Consider the following 17,195-nt stretch of genomic DNA (forward strand, 5'->3'; position numbering starts at 1 on the left):
ATATCCTATTTGCAGTTTATTATCAGAACATTTGAGTAACAAGTAGTACCAAGCAAGCCAATGACATTACAGGGGTGTGCCATAGTTCATACAAACATGCTCATTACAGCTATACAAGTAGGCCTGAAAGGCACATGATTAAGTCAAAAGACAATTTAATTTAGATATGCATATGTGTGAGCCAATTAGGTACGATAGCAGTGTTGACAGAGAAAAAAAAAAAGAATGCCACAATCTAGTCATTAGCCACCAATCAAAAACATCACCTGCGCATCTAGCTCACATAAACCTAGTAGTGCGTCCATAGAATACTTGGTCAGGTTCAGAGTAATACTGTGCTGGCCGTCAACTGCAACTGCATCTACATGAGAAGACCGTTCTCTATGGCCGGGAAACTCCGTTGGCTCAGGAAAACTCCATCCTCGCAGCTGCCATGGAGGAAGGACCTCCATGGCTCACGTCACAGCCGCCGGTGCGTCCTCGTGGTCGGCACCGTGAAGATAGACGGACAAAACAGCCTCGGCCATACGAGTGACGCGGCCAGGCGAATTCGGCGGCGCCCAACTAGCAAGCATGGCGTGATGCCATGGCTCCTGGACGGCGCCGCGCCTCCCCTCAGCGAGTCTTGGGCAGATCGACCTGATGCGGGTGAGGCGAGTGGGGGAGGAACAGGGGCAGATGGGAGGAGGTTTCGGAGGAGGGGCTGAAGTATTGGAGTTGGGGAGAGACGAGGTGGCTGTGGAGGGTACGCCGGCGAGGTGAGGAGCGGCGGCGGAGGGTGGTGTTCTGCGACAAGTAGCGGAGAATGAGTGGACCTTGGCCCAACAACGCGGGTTTTTTCTGAAGAAGACAACCAGGTTCAGAGATGTTTAGGAGACGCAAGCTGTAACCGTACGTGTATACAGAATAAAATCCGAATCACAAACCAGAAGTGCCCGGCCAATACAATGGTTTGGCATGCTGCAACGTTTGTGCCACAGAATTTGGGGAGTGAATATGTTCCTAGAATTTTATTACAGAGATCAAAACTTGTACTACTAGTAAACCAAATAAAATCTATTCTTAAAACATACGCAATTCTCCACTTGTTCCTAGACCTATATATTGATGCCGGCCTTATGAAGCTCGATCCATTCAGAATATCTCTATCATCTCCTATCTACCTAGCTAGCTGAACCTCAAGATCCAACTTAGAAAAATTCACTGAAACGATGATGCAGAAAGAGACCGACAACTGAAGATCAGATACCAAGAAGGAACAACAAACATACCACTGATTAACAAGTGGCCGACGGCAGCGAGGAAAGGCAGATATACTCAAGAATTAGATCAAGAAAAACAAAGTTCTTAGGCAGCATGCCTGCGTCTTATCCACCAGCATCGCCTTTCCTCACCATGTCCTGCACGGCTATGTATTCCGGCCTTTGCCGGACTGTATCGCCGGAAAACGTATGACCAGTACTACATGAGATCTGTGGAGGCCGTGAGGTCTGTGGAGAAGGAATAAGGCAACACTTGAGGAATGGGGGGATTTATAGAGCGCCATCGCGGGAAGCTGCGAGAAGGAAGGAACAACGGGGAATCCGGAGAGACGACGGATGGGAGCCCGATCCGCGTAACGAGTGCGAGGTGAAGCAGTAGTCATTGGATCGCCGCCTCGCCGGATTGAGGACATGTTGCCGCTGGGTTCTCGGGAGAAGGAAGGAAAGAGGCCACGGCAGACGCGGGGCCGGAGCAATTGACTTGCATAGGCTTAATTGGTTCTGATATTCTTTAATTGCCTTGTTGAGTTAATCACGGAGAGATCATCGTGTGGGCTTTATCTTTCCATCCGGCTGCAAGATGGATCATATGATTAAACGCATGCCTGCAACTACCAGGTTGGTACATTCGAATGTGATTAATTAGCTACGTATGTACGTGCTCTTCGCTCTATGTCCCATATGTAAATGTATGCAAGGACTAATGAATCAGTTTGGGAACAAATCTACTTTAAACTAATGAATCAGTTTGGGCATATAGGCCGGAAAGTTGAAATTCTCCCCATTTTTTAAGGTTGGCAACTATTGTGAAGGGATCAGGAGATGATCGATGGCCGGAGGCCCTAGCCGCAGTCGTCGTCTCACTCCTAGCTCGAGGTGGTCTCTCTTGATGTATCTCGATGGAGTGCGTCTTCTGCTCCCCCTCTAGTGGATCACGATTCTCCAGTCTCAGGGAGAACGAGGGTGGGGCGTCGGACGGCGATTCGTGTTCTTTCGAGGTTCCGTTTGATTCCGCACTAGAGGTTCTCGATGTTCCCGGTTCGGAGCTAGGGTGGTCCACTGTGGTGAGGAGTGGAAGGAGGAAAAACGAGGAGCTCAAGGAGGCTTTCTAGTCGGATATCCGTTTTCCCACGCCGGCGTCGCGTTTCTGGGAAGCTCGTTCCGCAAATAGCGCAGCTATGGTTGATGTTGTTGCCGGTGATTGCAGGCCGTAGGTGCACGTGGAAAGCATGGCGTGTTCTCCGACGGAAATGTTGGCGGTAGATATTGTGGCACCTCCCTGGATAATGTTGTGCCGCCATCGATCCTCATCAAGGTTGTGGTCATCTTGGCCAATGGGAGTTTGCGTCTTGATGAACCTGAGGGCAAGAACTTGGCGAGGTCCTGTTCCGCCGCGACGAGTCCCCTCCCGCGGTGTTGGGGCAGTTCCTGAAGAGGGTGTTGCGGAGTTCGCCGGCGGTGAATGTCTGTGATCCGCCTCCTCCACCCATTTCCGGGACAAACCCACTCGTTAAACTAAGGGCGTGATCGACGTGCATGTCAACTGATGGCCCCACCTTTCCTGGGCCGGGTTGGGCTGGAGGATGTGCTACCTTTGGATCAACCTGTGTCGGTCTATGAATGTTTCGTGAATGTTTTTCTTGAATAACTTCCTGATTCCAAGTTAGATTTTTTTACCTTGCAACTGGGTCAAATAGAATGACGCCTTCTGAAAGTCTCACATTTTTCTGATTTTTTTTTGCAATTAGTTGTGCTCAAAATGGGACGCACGGGATGTCCCGTTTCGCCGCGTCGAGCGTGGCGGTGCACATATTGGGAGGCGCGCTAAACCGAAAAAGGATCGACATTTAAAATCACATGTTCCGGAGATAAAAATTATTTTTCCAGAAAATCAGGGGCATGGAAAAGTGGGCGCATAGTTCAAATCCGGCCCATTCTAGCGGCATCGGCAGGAGACGGCAGGGGATCCTACAGCTTCCCGGAGAGCTAGTGTGCGGGGCGGGTGTGTGGAACACGTTGCGTAGATGTTTTTGTGTCGTTTTGCATGGGTTTCCCTCAACCCTAGTTTGCACCACCGTGTACCTAGTTCACAAACAAAAACGTTTTGGCACTCGGACAATGAAAAACGGGTTTTCCGTGGCCGCGACGTCAAAACCCCGGACACAACATTGATTCCCATCCCAGGGCACATGCATGTGCGCGATATGGCCTCGTTCTGACAAATTATACATGCCCGTTGGCCGTAACCTAGCCCGTTTGACCTAAAAGACATAGAACTCTAGGTGATAGCTCATTTCATGATTGTTCTTCGGGAATAACTGTTGTATTCCAAGTTTGATTTTTTTCTCGCATATGGGTAACATAAAATCACGCCTCACGAAGGTCTCACATTTTTCTTATTTTTTTAAAATAGTTGTGCTCAAAATGGGATAAACGGGACATTCTGTTTCGCCGCATCGAGTGTAGCGGTTAACCTGTTGGGAGGCGCGCGAAACCGAAAAAGATGGGCACATAAAATGACCCATTCCGTAGCTAAAAATGATTTTTCTCGTAAATCAGGGGCGGGGAAAATTGGGCGCGTAGTTCAAATCTTGCCCGTTTTCAACGGCATCAACACGAGATGACGGTGGATCCTACGGCTTCCTGGAGAGCTAGCACGTGGGACGGGTGTGTGGAACGCGTTGCGTTTACGTTCTTCTGTCATTGTGCATGGGTTTTCCTCAACCCTAGTTCGTGCCCATGTACCTGCTTCACAAAAAAATTGTTTCGACACTCGAAAAATGGAAAACGGGTTTTCCGTGGCCACGATGCAACACCCCGTGCACAATGTTGATTCCCGTCCGAGGGCACACACACGTGCGTGATATGGCCTCTTTCCGACAAAAAATCCATGCATGTTGGCCATAACCTAGCCCGTTTGACCTAAAAGCCATATAATTCTTTAGGTGATAGCTCATTTCGTGAATGTTTTTCTTGAATAACTTCCTGATTCCAAGTTACATCTTTTTGCTCGCAGCTGGGTCACATAGAATGACGCCTCGCGAAGGTCTCACATTTTTCTAATTTTGTTTCAACTAGTTGTGCTCAAAACGGGACGCACGAGACGTCCCATTTCGCCACGTCGAGCACGGCGGTGCACCTGTTGCGAGGCGTGCGATGCCGAAGAGGACGGGCATTTAAAATCACATGTTCTGGAGCTAAAAATTATTTTTCTAGAAAATGAGGGGCATGGAAAAGTGGGCGAGTAGTTCAAATCTGGCAAGTTTCTAGTTGCATCGGCGGGAGACAGCAGGGGATCCTACGACTTACCGGAGACCTACGTGCGCGGCGGATGTGTGGAACGTGTTGCGTAGGCATTCTTCTATCATTGTGCATGGGTTTCCCTCAAACCTAGTTCGCACCCCGTGTACCTGGTTCACAAAAAAACGTTTCAGCACTCGAAAAATGGAAAACGGGTTTTCCGTGGCCACGACATCAAAACCCCGGACACAACGTTGATTCTCATCCTAGGGCACATGCATGTGCGCGATATGGCCTCGTTCCGACAAATTATACATGCCCGTTGGCCGTAACCTAACCCGTTTGACCCAAAAGACATAGAACTCTGTAGGTGATAGCTCATTTCATGATTGTTTTTTCAGAATAACTGTTGTATTCCAAGTTTGATTTTTTTCTCCGCATCTGGGTAACATAAAATGACGCCTCGCGAAGGTCTCACATTTTTTGATTTTTAAAAATTAGTTGTGCTCAAAATGGGATGCACCGGACGCCCCGTTTCGCCGCGTTGAGCACGGCGGTTAACCTGTTGGGAGGCGCGAGAAAAGATGGGCACATAAAATGACCCGTTCTAGAGCTAAACATGATTTTTCCAGAAAATCAGGCCCGGAGAAAAGTGGGCGCGTAGTTCAAATCTTGCACGTTTCCAACGACATCAGCACGAGACGACGGTGGATCCCACGTCTTCCCAGAGAGCTAGAGCGCAGGGCGGGTGTGTGTAAGGCGTTGCATATTCGTTCTGCTATCATTGTGCATGAATTTCAGGTGACCCTAGTTCGCGTCCATGTACCTGCTTCACAAAAAAAACCATTTCGGCACTCAAAAATGGAAAACGGGTTTTCCGTGGCCATGATGCAAAACCCCGTGCACAACGTTGATTCCCATCCCACGGCACACACACGTGCGCGATATGGCCTCGTTCTGACAAACTATCCATGCATGTTGGCCATAACCTAGCCCGTTTGACCTAAAAGCCATAGAACTCTGTAGGTGATAGCTCACTTCGTGAATGTTTTTCTTGAATAACTTCCTGATTCCAAGTCAGATTTTTTACCTTGCAACTAGGTCACATAGAATGATGCCTTGTGAAGGTCTCACATTTTTCCGATATTTTTTTTCAATTAGTTGTGCTCAAAATGGGACGCACGGGACGTCCTGTTTCACCGCGACGAGCGCGGCGGTGCACCTGTTGGGAGGCGTGCGAAATCGAAAAGGATGGGCATTTAAAATCACATGTTTCGGATCTAAAAACTAATTTTCCAGAAAATCCGGGGCATGGAAAAGTGGATCCGTAGTTCAAATCCGGCATGTTTCTAACGACATTGGCGGGACACGCCGGGAGATCCTACGCCTTCCCAGGGAGCTAGCGCATGGGGTGGGTGTGTGGAACGCGTTGCGTAGGCGTTCTTCTATCGTTGTGCATGGGTTTCCCTCAACTCTAGTTCGCGTCCATGTACCTGCTTCACAAAAAAACCCGTTTCGGCACTTGGAAAATGGAAAGTGGGTTTTCTGTGGCCACGATATCAAAATCCGGCACACAACATTGATTCCCATCCATGGGTACACACATGTGGGGTGATATGGCCTCGTTCCGGCAAACTATGAATGCCCGTTGGCCTTAACCTAGCCCGTTTGACCTGAAAGACATAGAACTCCGTAGGTGATAGCTCATTTCATGATTGTTTTTCTGGAATTACTGTTGTATTCCAAGTTTGATTTTTTTCCTCGCATCTGGGTAACATAAAATGACGCCTCCCGAAGGTCTCACATTTTTATGATTTTTTAAAATTAGTTGTGCTCAAAATGGGATGCACCGGACGCCCCGTTTCGCCGCGTCGAGCGCGGCGGTTAACCTGTTGGGAGGCGCGCGAAAAGATGGGAACATAAAATGAACCGTTCCAGAGCTAAACATGATTTTTCTAGAAAATCAGGGGTGGGGAAAAGTGGGCGCGTAGTTCAAATCTTGCACGTTTCCAACGGCATCAGCACGAGACGATGGATCCTATGTCTTCCCAGAGAGCTAGCGCACATGGTGGGTGTGTGGAACACATTGCATATTCGTTTTTCTATCATTGGGCATGGGTTTCCCTCAACCCTAGTTCGCGTCCATGCACCTGCTTCACAAAAAAACCGTTTCGGCACTCAAAATTGGAAAAAGGGTTTTCCTTGGCCACAATGCAAAACCTCGTGCACAACGTTGGTTCCCGTCCCACGGCACACACACACGTGCGCGATATGGCCTCGTTCCGACAAACTATCCATGCATGTTGGCCATAACCTAGCCCGTTTGACCTAAAAGCCATAGAACTCTGTAGGTGATAGCTCATTTCATGAATGTTTTTCTTGAATAACTTCCTGATTCCAAGTTAGATTTTTTACCTTGCAACTGGGTCACATAGAATGACGCCTTGTGAAGGTCTCACATTTTTCTGATATTTTTTTCAATTAGTTGTGCTCAAAATGGGACGCACGGGACGTCCTGTTTCACCGCGACGATCGCGTCGGTGCACCTGTTGGGAGGCACGCGAAATCGAAAAGGATGGGCATTCAAAATCACATGTTCCGGATCTAAAAACTGATTTTCCAAAAAAATCAGGGGCATGGAAAAGTGGGTCCGTAGTTCAAATCCGGTCCGTTTCTAACGACATTGGCAGGAGACGCCGGGAGATCCTACGCCTTCCCAGAGAGCTAGCGCATGGCGCGGGTGTGTAGAACGCGTTGCGTAGGCGTTCTGCTATCGTTATGCATGGGTTTCCCTCAACTCTCGCGTCCATGTACCTGCTTCACAAAAAAAAACCATTTCGGCACTTCAAAAATGGAAAACGGGTTTTATGTGTCCACGATATCAAAATCCGGCACACAAAATTGATTCCCGTCCATGGGCACACACATGTGTGTGATATGGCCTCGTTCCGGAAAACTATGAATGCCCGTTGGCCTTAACCTAGCCCGTTTGACCTAAAAGACAGAACTCTATAGGTGATAGCTCATTTCATGAATGTTTTTCCATTATCACTGTTGTTTTCCAAGTTTGATTTTTTCCCTCGCAGCCGGGTCACTTAAAATGACGCCCCGTTAAGGTCTCACACTTTTCTGATTTTTTTTTGAATTAGTTGTGCTCGGAATGGGATGCACCGGACGTGAGGTGCGCGAAACCGAAAAAGATGGACCCATAAAATGACCCATTCCAGAGCTAAACATGATTTTTCCAGAAAATCAGGGGCGGGGAAATTGGACGCGTAGTTCAAATCTGGCCCGTTTCCAGCGGCATCGGCAGGAGAGGGCGGGGGAAGGGGGTCCTACGGCTTCCCAGAGAGCTAGCACGCGGGGCGGGCGTGTGAAACGCGTTGTGTATGCATTCTTATATCATTGTGCATGGGTCTAGTTTGCGCCACCTTCTTCACAAAATGGAAAATAGGTTTTTTAATGGCCACGATGGAAAACCCCCCACATACATTGTTGATTCCCATCCCAGGGTACACACATGTGTGAGACATTGCTCGTTCCGGTAAACTATGCATGCCCATTAGCCATAACCTTGCGTGTTTGACCTAGAAGCCATAGAACTCCGTAGCTGATAGCTCATTTTGTAAATGTTTTTCGAGAATAACTATCGTGCTCTAAGTTTGAATTTTTCCCTCGCAACTGCGTCACATAAAATGACGCCTCGCAAAGGTCTCACATTTTTATGATTCTACTTTTAATTAGCTGTGCTCGGAAAGGGATGCACCGGACATCCCATTTCACCGCTTCGAGCGTAGCGGTGCTCCTGTTCGGAGGATCGCGAAACCGAAAAAGATGGGCACATAAAATGACACGTTTCGAAGCTAAAAATGATTTTTCAAGAAAATCAGGGCATGGAAAAGTGGACGCGTATTTCAACCAGCGACATCGGCTGGAGACGGTGGAGGATCCTACGGCTTCTCGAAGAGCTAGCGCGTGGGGCGGGTGTGTGGAGCGCCTTGCGTATGTGTTCTTCTATAGTTGTGCGCGGGTTTCCCTCAACCCTAGTTCGCGCCCCATGACCTGCTTCACACAAAAAAACATTTCGGCACTTGGAAAATGGAAAACGGGTTTTTGTGGCCACGATGGAAAAACCCCCACACATAGTGTTGATTCCCATTCCAAGGCACACACATGTGCGCGATATGGCCTCGTTCCGACAAACTATGAATGCCTGTTGGCCATAACCTAACCCATTTGACCTAAAAGCCATAGAACTCTATGTGATAACTCATTTCTTCAATGTTTTTCGGGAATGACTGTCTTATTCCAAGTTTGAATTTTTTTCCTTGCAACTTGGTACCTCCCAAAGGTCTCACATTTATATGTGTTTTTTAATTAGTTGTGCTCATAATGTGATGCACCGGACGTCCCGGTTCTCCTGTTGGGAGGCGCGCAAAACCGTAAAAGATGGGCACATAAAATGACATGTTCCGGAGCTAAAAATGATTTTTCAAGAAAATCAGGGCATGGAAAAGTGGATGCATAGTTCAACCAGCGACATCGGCGGGAGTCGGTGGAGGATCCTACGACTTCCCGGAGAGCTAGCGCGTGGGGCGAGTGTGTGAAGCGCATTGTGTATGTGTTCTTCTATCGTCGTGCACGGGTTTACCACAAGCCTAGTTCGCGCCCCATGTACTTGCTTAAAAAAAACAGTTTCAGCACTCGGAAAATGGAAAACGGGTTTTTCGTGGCCACGATGGAAAAACCCCACACATAGCGTTGATTCCCACCCCAGGGCACACGCATGGGCGCGATATGCCTCATTCCAACAAACTATGCATGCCCGTTGGCCATAACCTAACCCGTTTGACCTAAAAGGCATAGAAGTCCGTGGATTACCTGATCAATTAAACCCACATTATTTAGAAAATTTATTTCTTATTTAGGCTTAAGCTCCGATACCACTAAAGGTGTCGGGCACCCCGGTGCAGCTCAGCGCACCACCGCATGAGGGTGGAGAGGGTTAGGCCGTGGGGGGAGTATCATTCAGAACTAGGCTCCTCCTTCAGCGACGGATGGCTAGTCCCTTGCTCACTGCCTATGACACCGTCGACGCCACCCACCTTCCATCAGAGAAGCATCAACAACCCAGCCAACACTCGTTCCGCATAAAATAAAAGTGCTAGTACCTAGCTATATTCAGGTGGATGGAATTTCTTGTTAGTTAAATCACACATGTTAGCTAAGGAGATGAGATAATACATGCATGTTGCTGAGTGTTACAGTGCGTAGAACTCGACCAGGTTGGGAAGGAGCCTGACTAGCTCGTTTGTATTCTGTAGCTGCAAGCCTAACTTAGACATCAAATTTGAAGCTGGCTAGCTTAGTAAGTGATATAGATAGAAGCATCTAGGGCCCACTAACTAAGCAACTTTGTACCTAGACTGGCCAACTGAAATCAGAGAAATTTAATTAGTTTTCTTCTAGAAGAATACATTTCAACTAAATAATAAACAAAATGATAATCAGCATGGGATATCAAAATTTTCTACTCCATCGCCTACTTTGGTCATGCGGAGGGTGTGATGGGGTGGGGACGGCGATGAAGCGAGCACGTTCACACTAGAGATGTCGCCTCAAGGTTGCCTAATGATGTGGATATATTGGGAGTACCTTATGGCGGTGTCATTTGATAGCCACACACGAATGACTACGAGGAGACCACAGCCGAGAACTACTAGCCTCGATGGATGCGTGTATGCTCCTTCAAGGCGCGGGAAGGGGCCTCCCATGTCCCATCAAATGAACCATCTTCCGCCCTCACACTACCACCGATTGAAGACCAACCTCCAAGCCCACCCTCCTCGGACGAGCCATGCATTTCGACACCGGTTGCTTGGCTCCACTATCAGCGCCGCACACCTAAAATCTACAAAGTGAAACATGTCCAAATAGATGCTTATCTAGCAGAAGCCATTTTCAGGATGGAGGGTGTAGCATAGATTATGTGCATAATACAAGTGCAAGCAAATACATCTCTATTTTTAAGTAGGTCTAAGATATATAGATATGTGTATTTATTTGCTAGATTCATGATAGAGTACCGACTCCAGTGAGTAGCAAGTGCATATTATTCTTAAATTGCCACTAAGTGGAGTATACTATGACTATGTCTTTTTTAAACTGCCAAGAGTTTGCCTTTTTTAGTTGTCCTTATGCAAGCTAACCCTTCAATTTGTCACGTGAAAGAGATTTCACTAGAAAAAAAGAAGTAGGAGAGACGTTTAAATCTTTTTATCTAGATAAATCGGAAAGGAGTCAATTAAATTGGAAAGGAGGAAGTAGGAGAGACGTTTAATTCTCCAAATATCTGCACCCCTAATTAATCTCCGTATTACTTTCCTACAAACATGCTAGTTGATTGGGTAGGAGAATAACCGTCAACCTGGATCCCCTATAATTTCGCTCCAAAGTTAATTCCCGATTGTTTTTTGCTCACTTGGTAAATTCTCCTACATTTTAGGCACGAATTAAATTCGACCGATTCGTACCAAATTTTCTAGTGACAATTAATTTTTTTCCTGGTTCACGGGATGTGACCTTCCAAATTTTCTAGTATTTCAAATGGCATCCTTAATTAATTAACAAAATTTCCCCATTTCCTTTGCATCTCCCGCGACCGCGACAGAGGCGGCGCCGGTCGCCAACTAACCACGGCGGCGCGGCCGGCCCCTTCGCCGGCGCACTTGCCTTGCACTTGCGCGCGGATCCGTCGATCTCGCAAGCCTGCGTCACGCGCGTGGCCGAGGGCGGCTGCCGCTGCACGCCGGCGACGACGCAGGCCATGGAGGGCTTTGGCTGCCGTTGTCCTCCACGCGCAGCTCGCGCCACGGGGATCCCTCCTTCCCGGCGTCCTCCACTAGGCTGTTACGCCGCGGCAGTACTCCGATGTGCTGCGTCCAGGCGGTCTCCGATGTGTGGCCGGTGAGTCTCCTCTCCTCTTCTCTCTTCCTGTCTCTCTGTATTCCCTAGAAGAACGAACCAGTAAATAATTTTGCCGATCTCGATTTGACTTGAGCTGGGCTCTGATTTGGGAATTGCAGTCCGTTTGTGCTAGAAATGCAATATCAGTGCGTACATAGTTTTTAGATCAGAATTAGGATGCCTTTGGTTGTCCATTTATGTGATATGTAAATTACCTAGATTGATGCATGTTGGTCCATTTTTGAAAGAAAATACATGTACAGAGTTCGATAACAGCACACTTATTTTCTGTCAGTGTGTTACCCAGGAGGACTAGTTTCTCCATAGAGTAGACCAGCACAAGCTCTAGCGGTTAGTTAACTCAAGGAGCCAACCTTGCTGCAAAAATACCAGTATCTTCTTTTTTGGAGTACCTTGTTAAAACCATGGTGCAACCTGGGTGTTGTGCTATGCAAGCACTATACTTGTTTCTGTCCGATTCACCTCTTACTATCACATTTTCTTCCCATCATATTTGTTGTCACTCCGAACTTCAATTTGAGGTTGACAGTGAAGTTGCGGTGAATTTTCTTTCAGACCTGAGCCCACAAGAATCGACACTGCTATGTGGCTTGGTGGATGTACGGCGGCTCCCAACCTTTGTGCTGGAGGATGGGAAGACGAGGCACACGTTCTACATATTGGCCAAGTAGGCCCTCAAGTTTGAGTGCTCGAGTGGCTGTGAGATACAGGTAAGCATGGCGGTGTCGTTTTCCTGAACGTGAAATGATGATGCATCTGCAAGCATTTTTGTTCGTTGTCAGTACACTTGTTTGTTGTCAGTACTAGTTTACTCATAGATTAGATCAGTTCAATCTTTGAGGTTAATTAACTGGAAGAAGCAAATCAAGTAAGCATCAATAGTTCAAATGGTTTGATTTCCGAATTTAATGGTCCCTGTGTGCTTTGACTCAAATTGCAGCAGTACACTGTTGCTAAGTGTGAGTACTTTGTTAAACTGGAATGTTAATCTTGCCTGTTTAATTAACTCATAGGAGTAGTCAATAATATCTTTTTAGTATGTCCACTAGGACTAGTTAATCCACATATTAGATCAGAACAACCTTGCTGCAAAAAATGCTAGTGTGTAATGTTCCGATAAACTTCCCCTTTTAGTCAACAAGGTTAAAATTGTTGTGTGGAATTTACTCTAATCGTGTCTTTCTTTTTTCGTCAGGGAAACTTGAAGAAGATGTTGGCCAAGGCTGAATCTGAACTCAGCAACCGTGTATTCTTCTGGTCTTATGGGTGCTGTATACAGTGGTATCCTCCTCAAGTGGTCACTGTTGTGGTGACGACAGTAGTCTTCTTCGGCTACAACCATACTGTCTTCATCAAACACACCATGCAGATCATTTGTCGGTGAGACCTCTCATCCTCGTCTTTTCATTTTCAGCGAGTGGAGTTCTTTTCATGTTCAAAACTTTGCGTGTATATCAAAGGTGATGAATATTTTTTTTTTTTTTTGAGAAGAGGTGATGAATATTTTCAGTAGTTGTATTGATATGAAGTATTAACGGAGCTAATCGATGAATGCTAGCAAGAATATGAACAACTAGTGATGTGAACAATAGATGTGATGTTAATGGGCAAGCCTGGATTGATACTTTAATGGAAACCCACAAAAAATGTTTGATTCCGGGGTCTCTCCGTCTCTGTTAACACTTTTGTTAAAGGAGTTTAAGTGTTACTCGTGGAATTTATGTTGCTACTGCCTACTAATATCATTGCATTTTCTTTAAATGTAGAGCACCGGGATGACGACTTGGAGGATTCCAGAACATGTGCAGTAGTATTGGCCGCAGAAAACACTAAAGTTTCAGATGTTCTTAAGCAGGTTTTCATTAGCCTATATAGTTGCTCCCTGTGATTAACCAGTCCTTGTATCTAAAGATCAACCCTGACTCTGCAGAAGGCTACAAAACCCGTGGAATGGCTAATGCTTTGCTCTGCGTGTGGGAGGAAGCTGCTCGTGATCTGCATGCCACGTCAAGCATTGAGTGTGATGGTGAGATCAATGTTGTGGTTAAGGTGGATTAACGTTTTACTAGGTATGTCAGTTCTTTATGTGATTGTGATTTTGGTGATCTTGCAGGTGGAGCCTCATGCACACAAGATGGTGGAGCACCGCTGGAGGTATGGCAACAGTGGATACTGAGTGAAGAAAGAAAGCTGAGCATCATCGGCTTCATCGTCGTGCCGACGCACACTGGTGATTTTCGTATTAAAGTTGCTACTCCCAGAGTCCTGGGTTGAAGCTTTCCAAGCGTAATTATGTTCATGGGTAGACCTGAATCCATTCTTTGTGCCTTTGACGCATGATGTGTGAAACTATTGTTGATGTAGTCGGTCTGTCTCTGTGTTCCTGACCTGAATGTTTTGGCTTTATGAAATCAATGCAGGTGGTGGACAGAGGACGTGCTTGCGGCTGAGCCTTGTGCATTGTCTGGTGGTGGCAGGTAGCTTCTGGGACGCTGAGCCAGGGTGGATTGTTGGTAATGTTAGGCCGTATGGAATCTTTATGTTTTATTGTTAAGTAGGAGAAGGATACCGTGATGTTTAGAGTAACATGCTCAGTGCTGGCCTGGAGACTCCAGTTTTGTGTCTTCGGATGCTTTGTTTTGGTTTTGAAAAAAAAAAGAGCCTGTGTGTTTTTCAATATGTTGTATGTGCATGAAGCTCGTTTGAAATATGGTGTTAAGTAGATTGCTTGCTGGTAATGTCAGGCTGTCCGTAATCCTGAGCTTTTATTGTTGGTAGGAGAAAAGCAATCCCGTGATGTTTACAGTAATAATTCCACACGTGTAGTTGAATTGGTGAGAAAGCTTGCTAGGAAACCCTATATGTCTGAGCGCTGCAATGCTGAAACTCTGCATTGGTCGTTTGGTGCAGGGGATGGTGAGTCGCCGGCTAGGACGACATGGCCTGGCTATGTGCTGTAGGCGTGGCTCATCTTTTGCTGATTGAGTCGGCCGTCCTTTTCGGGTTGTGCTGCTGGTTCTTAGTCTATGTTTCGAATCGTTGTAGTAATATACTACCCCCTCTGTGTATAAAAGGATGTCTTAACTTTGCCAAACTTTGGATGCATCTACTAAACCCATTGAGGACAACGAGGCCAGGCCATGTCGTTTGGTCTGGCTGTCTGGACAGCCCTAGCAGCTTCTCTATGTGAAAAAAATGCTTCATTGGTTGTAATATTCATGTCGGGTTGGTATTGTAATGCTCCCGTCTAGAAGCAATGTCTGGAGCAAAAAAAAAAAAAAAAAAAAAAACTAAAGTAGCAGAACCACCACGGAACATTTGTAGCACCGTGAAGAACTCGAACGTGACCCCAGCCGGCAGCAGTGTCACTTGCTTCTGGCAGCACCACCGCCGACTGTTTGTAACACCGCCCTCTAGAGATCCGCGTCACCGTGGCATTTACTTGGTAGCAGCAAGGAAGAAACTCGAGATGGGAAACCAAACCTTATCCATGTCGGCGAGCTTGGACAGGCTTGAGGCCCCAAGCGCCGAGCGACAGACATGCCGGTGGTTGTTGCATGCATCTCCGGCGTGTGGGGAACCAAATCATGCTTGCCCCATTTTTGTCCTCGTCAAACAAACCTCCCAGGTGGGGAGGAGGGCCGAGGAGCGCCGGTAGCCGGAGGAAGGATGGCGGTAAGTGGGACGGGCAGGCTGGAGGAGGGGCACCAGTAGCCGCATAAGGAGCGACACCGGCCATGCCAAGCTACGGCAGTTGTGCAGGTCGTGTTTGTTTCCACAACGATGGTGTCGGAGTAGGCCGAGAGGTTGTCCGCCCCGCAAAGGGGCAGCGGAACAAAGCGTGCCACGGCCATTGCCTGATCGGTTGTTAATAGTACATTAGGAATCCTTGGGCGCGGAGCTCAATATTTTTCTATTAGATGGAGACAATTCCTCCACCGCCTGCTACTAGCTAGTTGTTCTTGGTGATGCAACTAATAATAATGGCGATGGATCCTTGAGGATCTTGGAGCATTTTTCTAAAAAATAATACACTTTTTTTTTGTTTATTTTAGTAATAATACTCGTTTTTAGGTTTTTCCACGAATAATACACCGTCGGGTTCGTTGAACCCGATTTTTAAATATCGGGGTAGAAGAACCCGAATACTTAAAATCGGGGCAGGCAACAACCCCGACTCATTCTTTTGGCGAGAGGCGAAAAAGGAGAAAGAAAAGGAAAAGAAAGAATCGGGTTTTAGAAACCCGATATTAGTGAATCGTGTTAGGCGACCCCGAGATTTCCGCATATTTCGGGTTACTCTACCCTGATTTTGAAATTTCGGGTTCCTCTACCCTGAGTTATAAATTTCGGGTTTCCTGAACCCGACAGTGTATTAGTCCTGGAATATCTCAAAACCGAGTATTATTTCTGAAATAAACAAAAAAAAAATGTGTATTATAAAAAAAAAATCGCGAGGATCTTGTGCTCAAACAAATCTCACAGGTGGTGGTTAAACGAGCATGTCTGTTGTTTGCCCCGGCCGCTGATCGATCAAGTTTCCCCGAATCAGCTAACTCTTACAAGAAGTTTCAAGGGTGAGCAGATTGAGGTCTTGGTTTCCACGCCCAAACTTGACCAGGATGGGAAGGACGATGAGGGTCTGCTGTCATCTTCGAAGGAGAATCAGGAATGTGAAGGCAATACACCCCCAGGAAAATACAGCCTACCTGTCAGGGTCACTGTCTCCAAGGGTGATGGCTCAGGCCTGGTATTCACCTGCACTGCTAATCCTGATGATATCGTCATTGAGAGCTTGTCCATGAGGCGGAAGCCACCAGGGGCTGACGAAGGCGATGCAGTCACATACGACGAGGGTCCTGATTTCCAGTAAGTAGAGCCGACTAAAGCTTGGACAATTTGATTTCTGTAAAGCCAAAAACTTGGATTAACTGCTTGCTAACTGTTCTTTGGTTATTGGTGCGTGCAGTGAGCTGGATAAGAACCTGCAGGAGACGTTCCATAAGTATCTGGAGCTGCAGGAGACGGCCACAAAGCTGTTGCACGAGTACATGATCAGCAAGGACAGGCGCGCGCGTCTTGCCGAAGACAGCAAGCAAGGACAAGCGGAATAATCTGGTGTTTCTGACGAAGCTGTGCAGTTTTCTCAAGAAAGATTGATGCTATCCTCTGCATAAGATGAACTCCGAGTATCATCTTGTAGACTAGCGTGGTGGTACACATGCTTACGTGCCTGCTAATTCAATATCCTATTTTGTAGCTATGTATTTAGTGGCAGTAAGATGGTAGCAGTACCGATTAATAGTTGAAACTATTTTAGGGTACCTTGCTCACTATTTGACCTGCTCCTGTTGTGCCTCTGTGCTCACTATGTAAAGATGGCACCGTGTAGCTTACTTCGAAGCTAACCCTTGTGCTTATAGTTATCACTGATGTCTGCTCTTGCTCTTGCTTGTTTAGTTCGCCACGAGAATGACTAAGCCAGACAATGCGCTCAACAATAAAAACATCTCCAACACACGCAGTTCGGCCCGCTAATTTTTTTATACAAAGCTAATTTTGGCTTTTCTGGGCGTGTGCACAGCTCGAGATTTTCCGAATGCGTAAAAAAGTAGCGCGCGGAAACAATGATTTATCAGACGTGCTAAAATACACCGCTAGAAACTAGATTGTCCACACATATGACTAAAAATAGGATCAAATATA

The 17,195-nt window shown here is 46.8% G+C and overlaps 2 protein-coding genes across 5 annotated transcripts; both read left to right on the forward strand.

Annotated features, from left to right (window-relative positions):
- The first annotated feature begins 11,129 nt into the window (after positions 1-11,129).
- On the forward strand, positions 11,130-14,702 carry LOC127325577 (uncharacterized). 4 transcript variants are annotated; one of them, XR_011753954.1, is made up of 8 exons: positions 11,130-11,468; positions 12,045-12,199; positions 12,685-12,869; positions 13,256-13,344; positions 13,420-13,515; positions 13,603-13,791; positions 13,910-14,002; positions 14,400-14,702. XR_011753954.1 is itself a non-coding variant. In XM_051352361.1 (8 exons), the coding sequence occupies exons 5-8, from the start codon at positions 13,440-13,442 to the stop codon at positions 14,447-14,449; spliced, it is 336 nt and encodes a 111-aa protein (XP_051208321.1). In that variant the 5' UTR covers positions 11,130-11,468; positions 12,045-12,199; positions 12,685-12,869; positions 13,256-13,344; positions 13,420-13,439; the 3' UTR covers positions 14,450-14,702. The 4 variants fall into 4 exon arrangements, 1 of the variants encoding a protein (XP_051208321.1); XM_051352361.1 differs by having other exon boundaries at positions 13,603-13,719; XR_007867255.2 differs by lacking the exon at positions 14,400-14,702 and having other exon boundaries at positions 13,910-14,048.
- Positions 14,703-15,158: 456 nt separating this feature from the next.
- On the forward strand, positions 15,159-16,603 carry LOC127325629 (uncharacterized protein At2g39795, mitochondrial-like). The gene is made up of 3 exons (XM_051352436.1): positions 15,159-15,164; positions 16,075-16,358; positions 16,459-16,603. The coding sequence occupies exons 1-3, from the start codon at positions 15,159-15,161 to the stop codon at positions 16,601-16,603; spliced, it is 435 nt and encodes a 144-aa protein (XP_051208396.1).
- The last annotated feature ends 592 nt before the right edge of the window (positions 16,604-17,195 follow it).

This window comes from Lolium perenne, chromosome 3, assembly GCF_019359855.2.
Source record: "Lolium perenne isolate Kyuss_39 chromosome 3, Kyuss_2.0, whole genome shotgun sequence".
Lineage (NCBI taxonomy): Eukaryota > Viridiplantae > Streptophyta > Magnoliopsida > Poales > Poaceae > Lolium > Lolium perenne.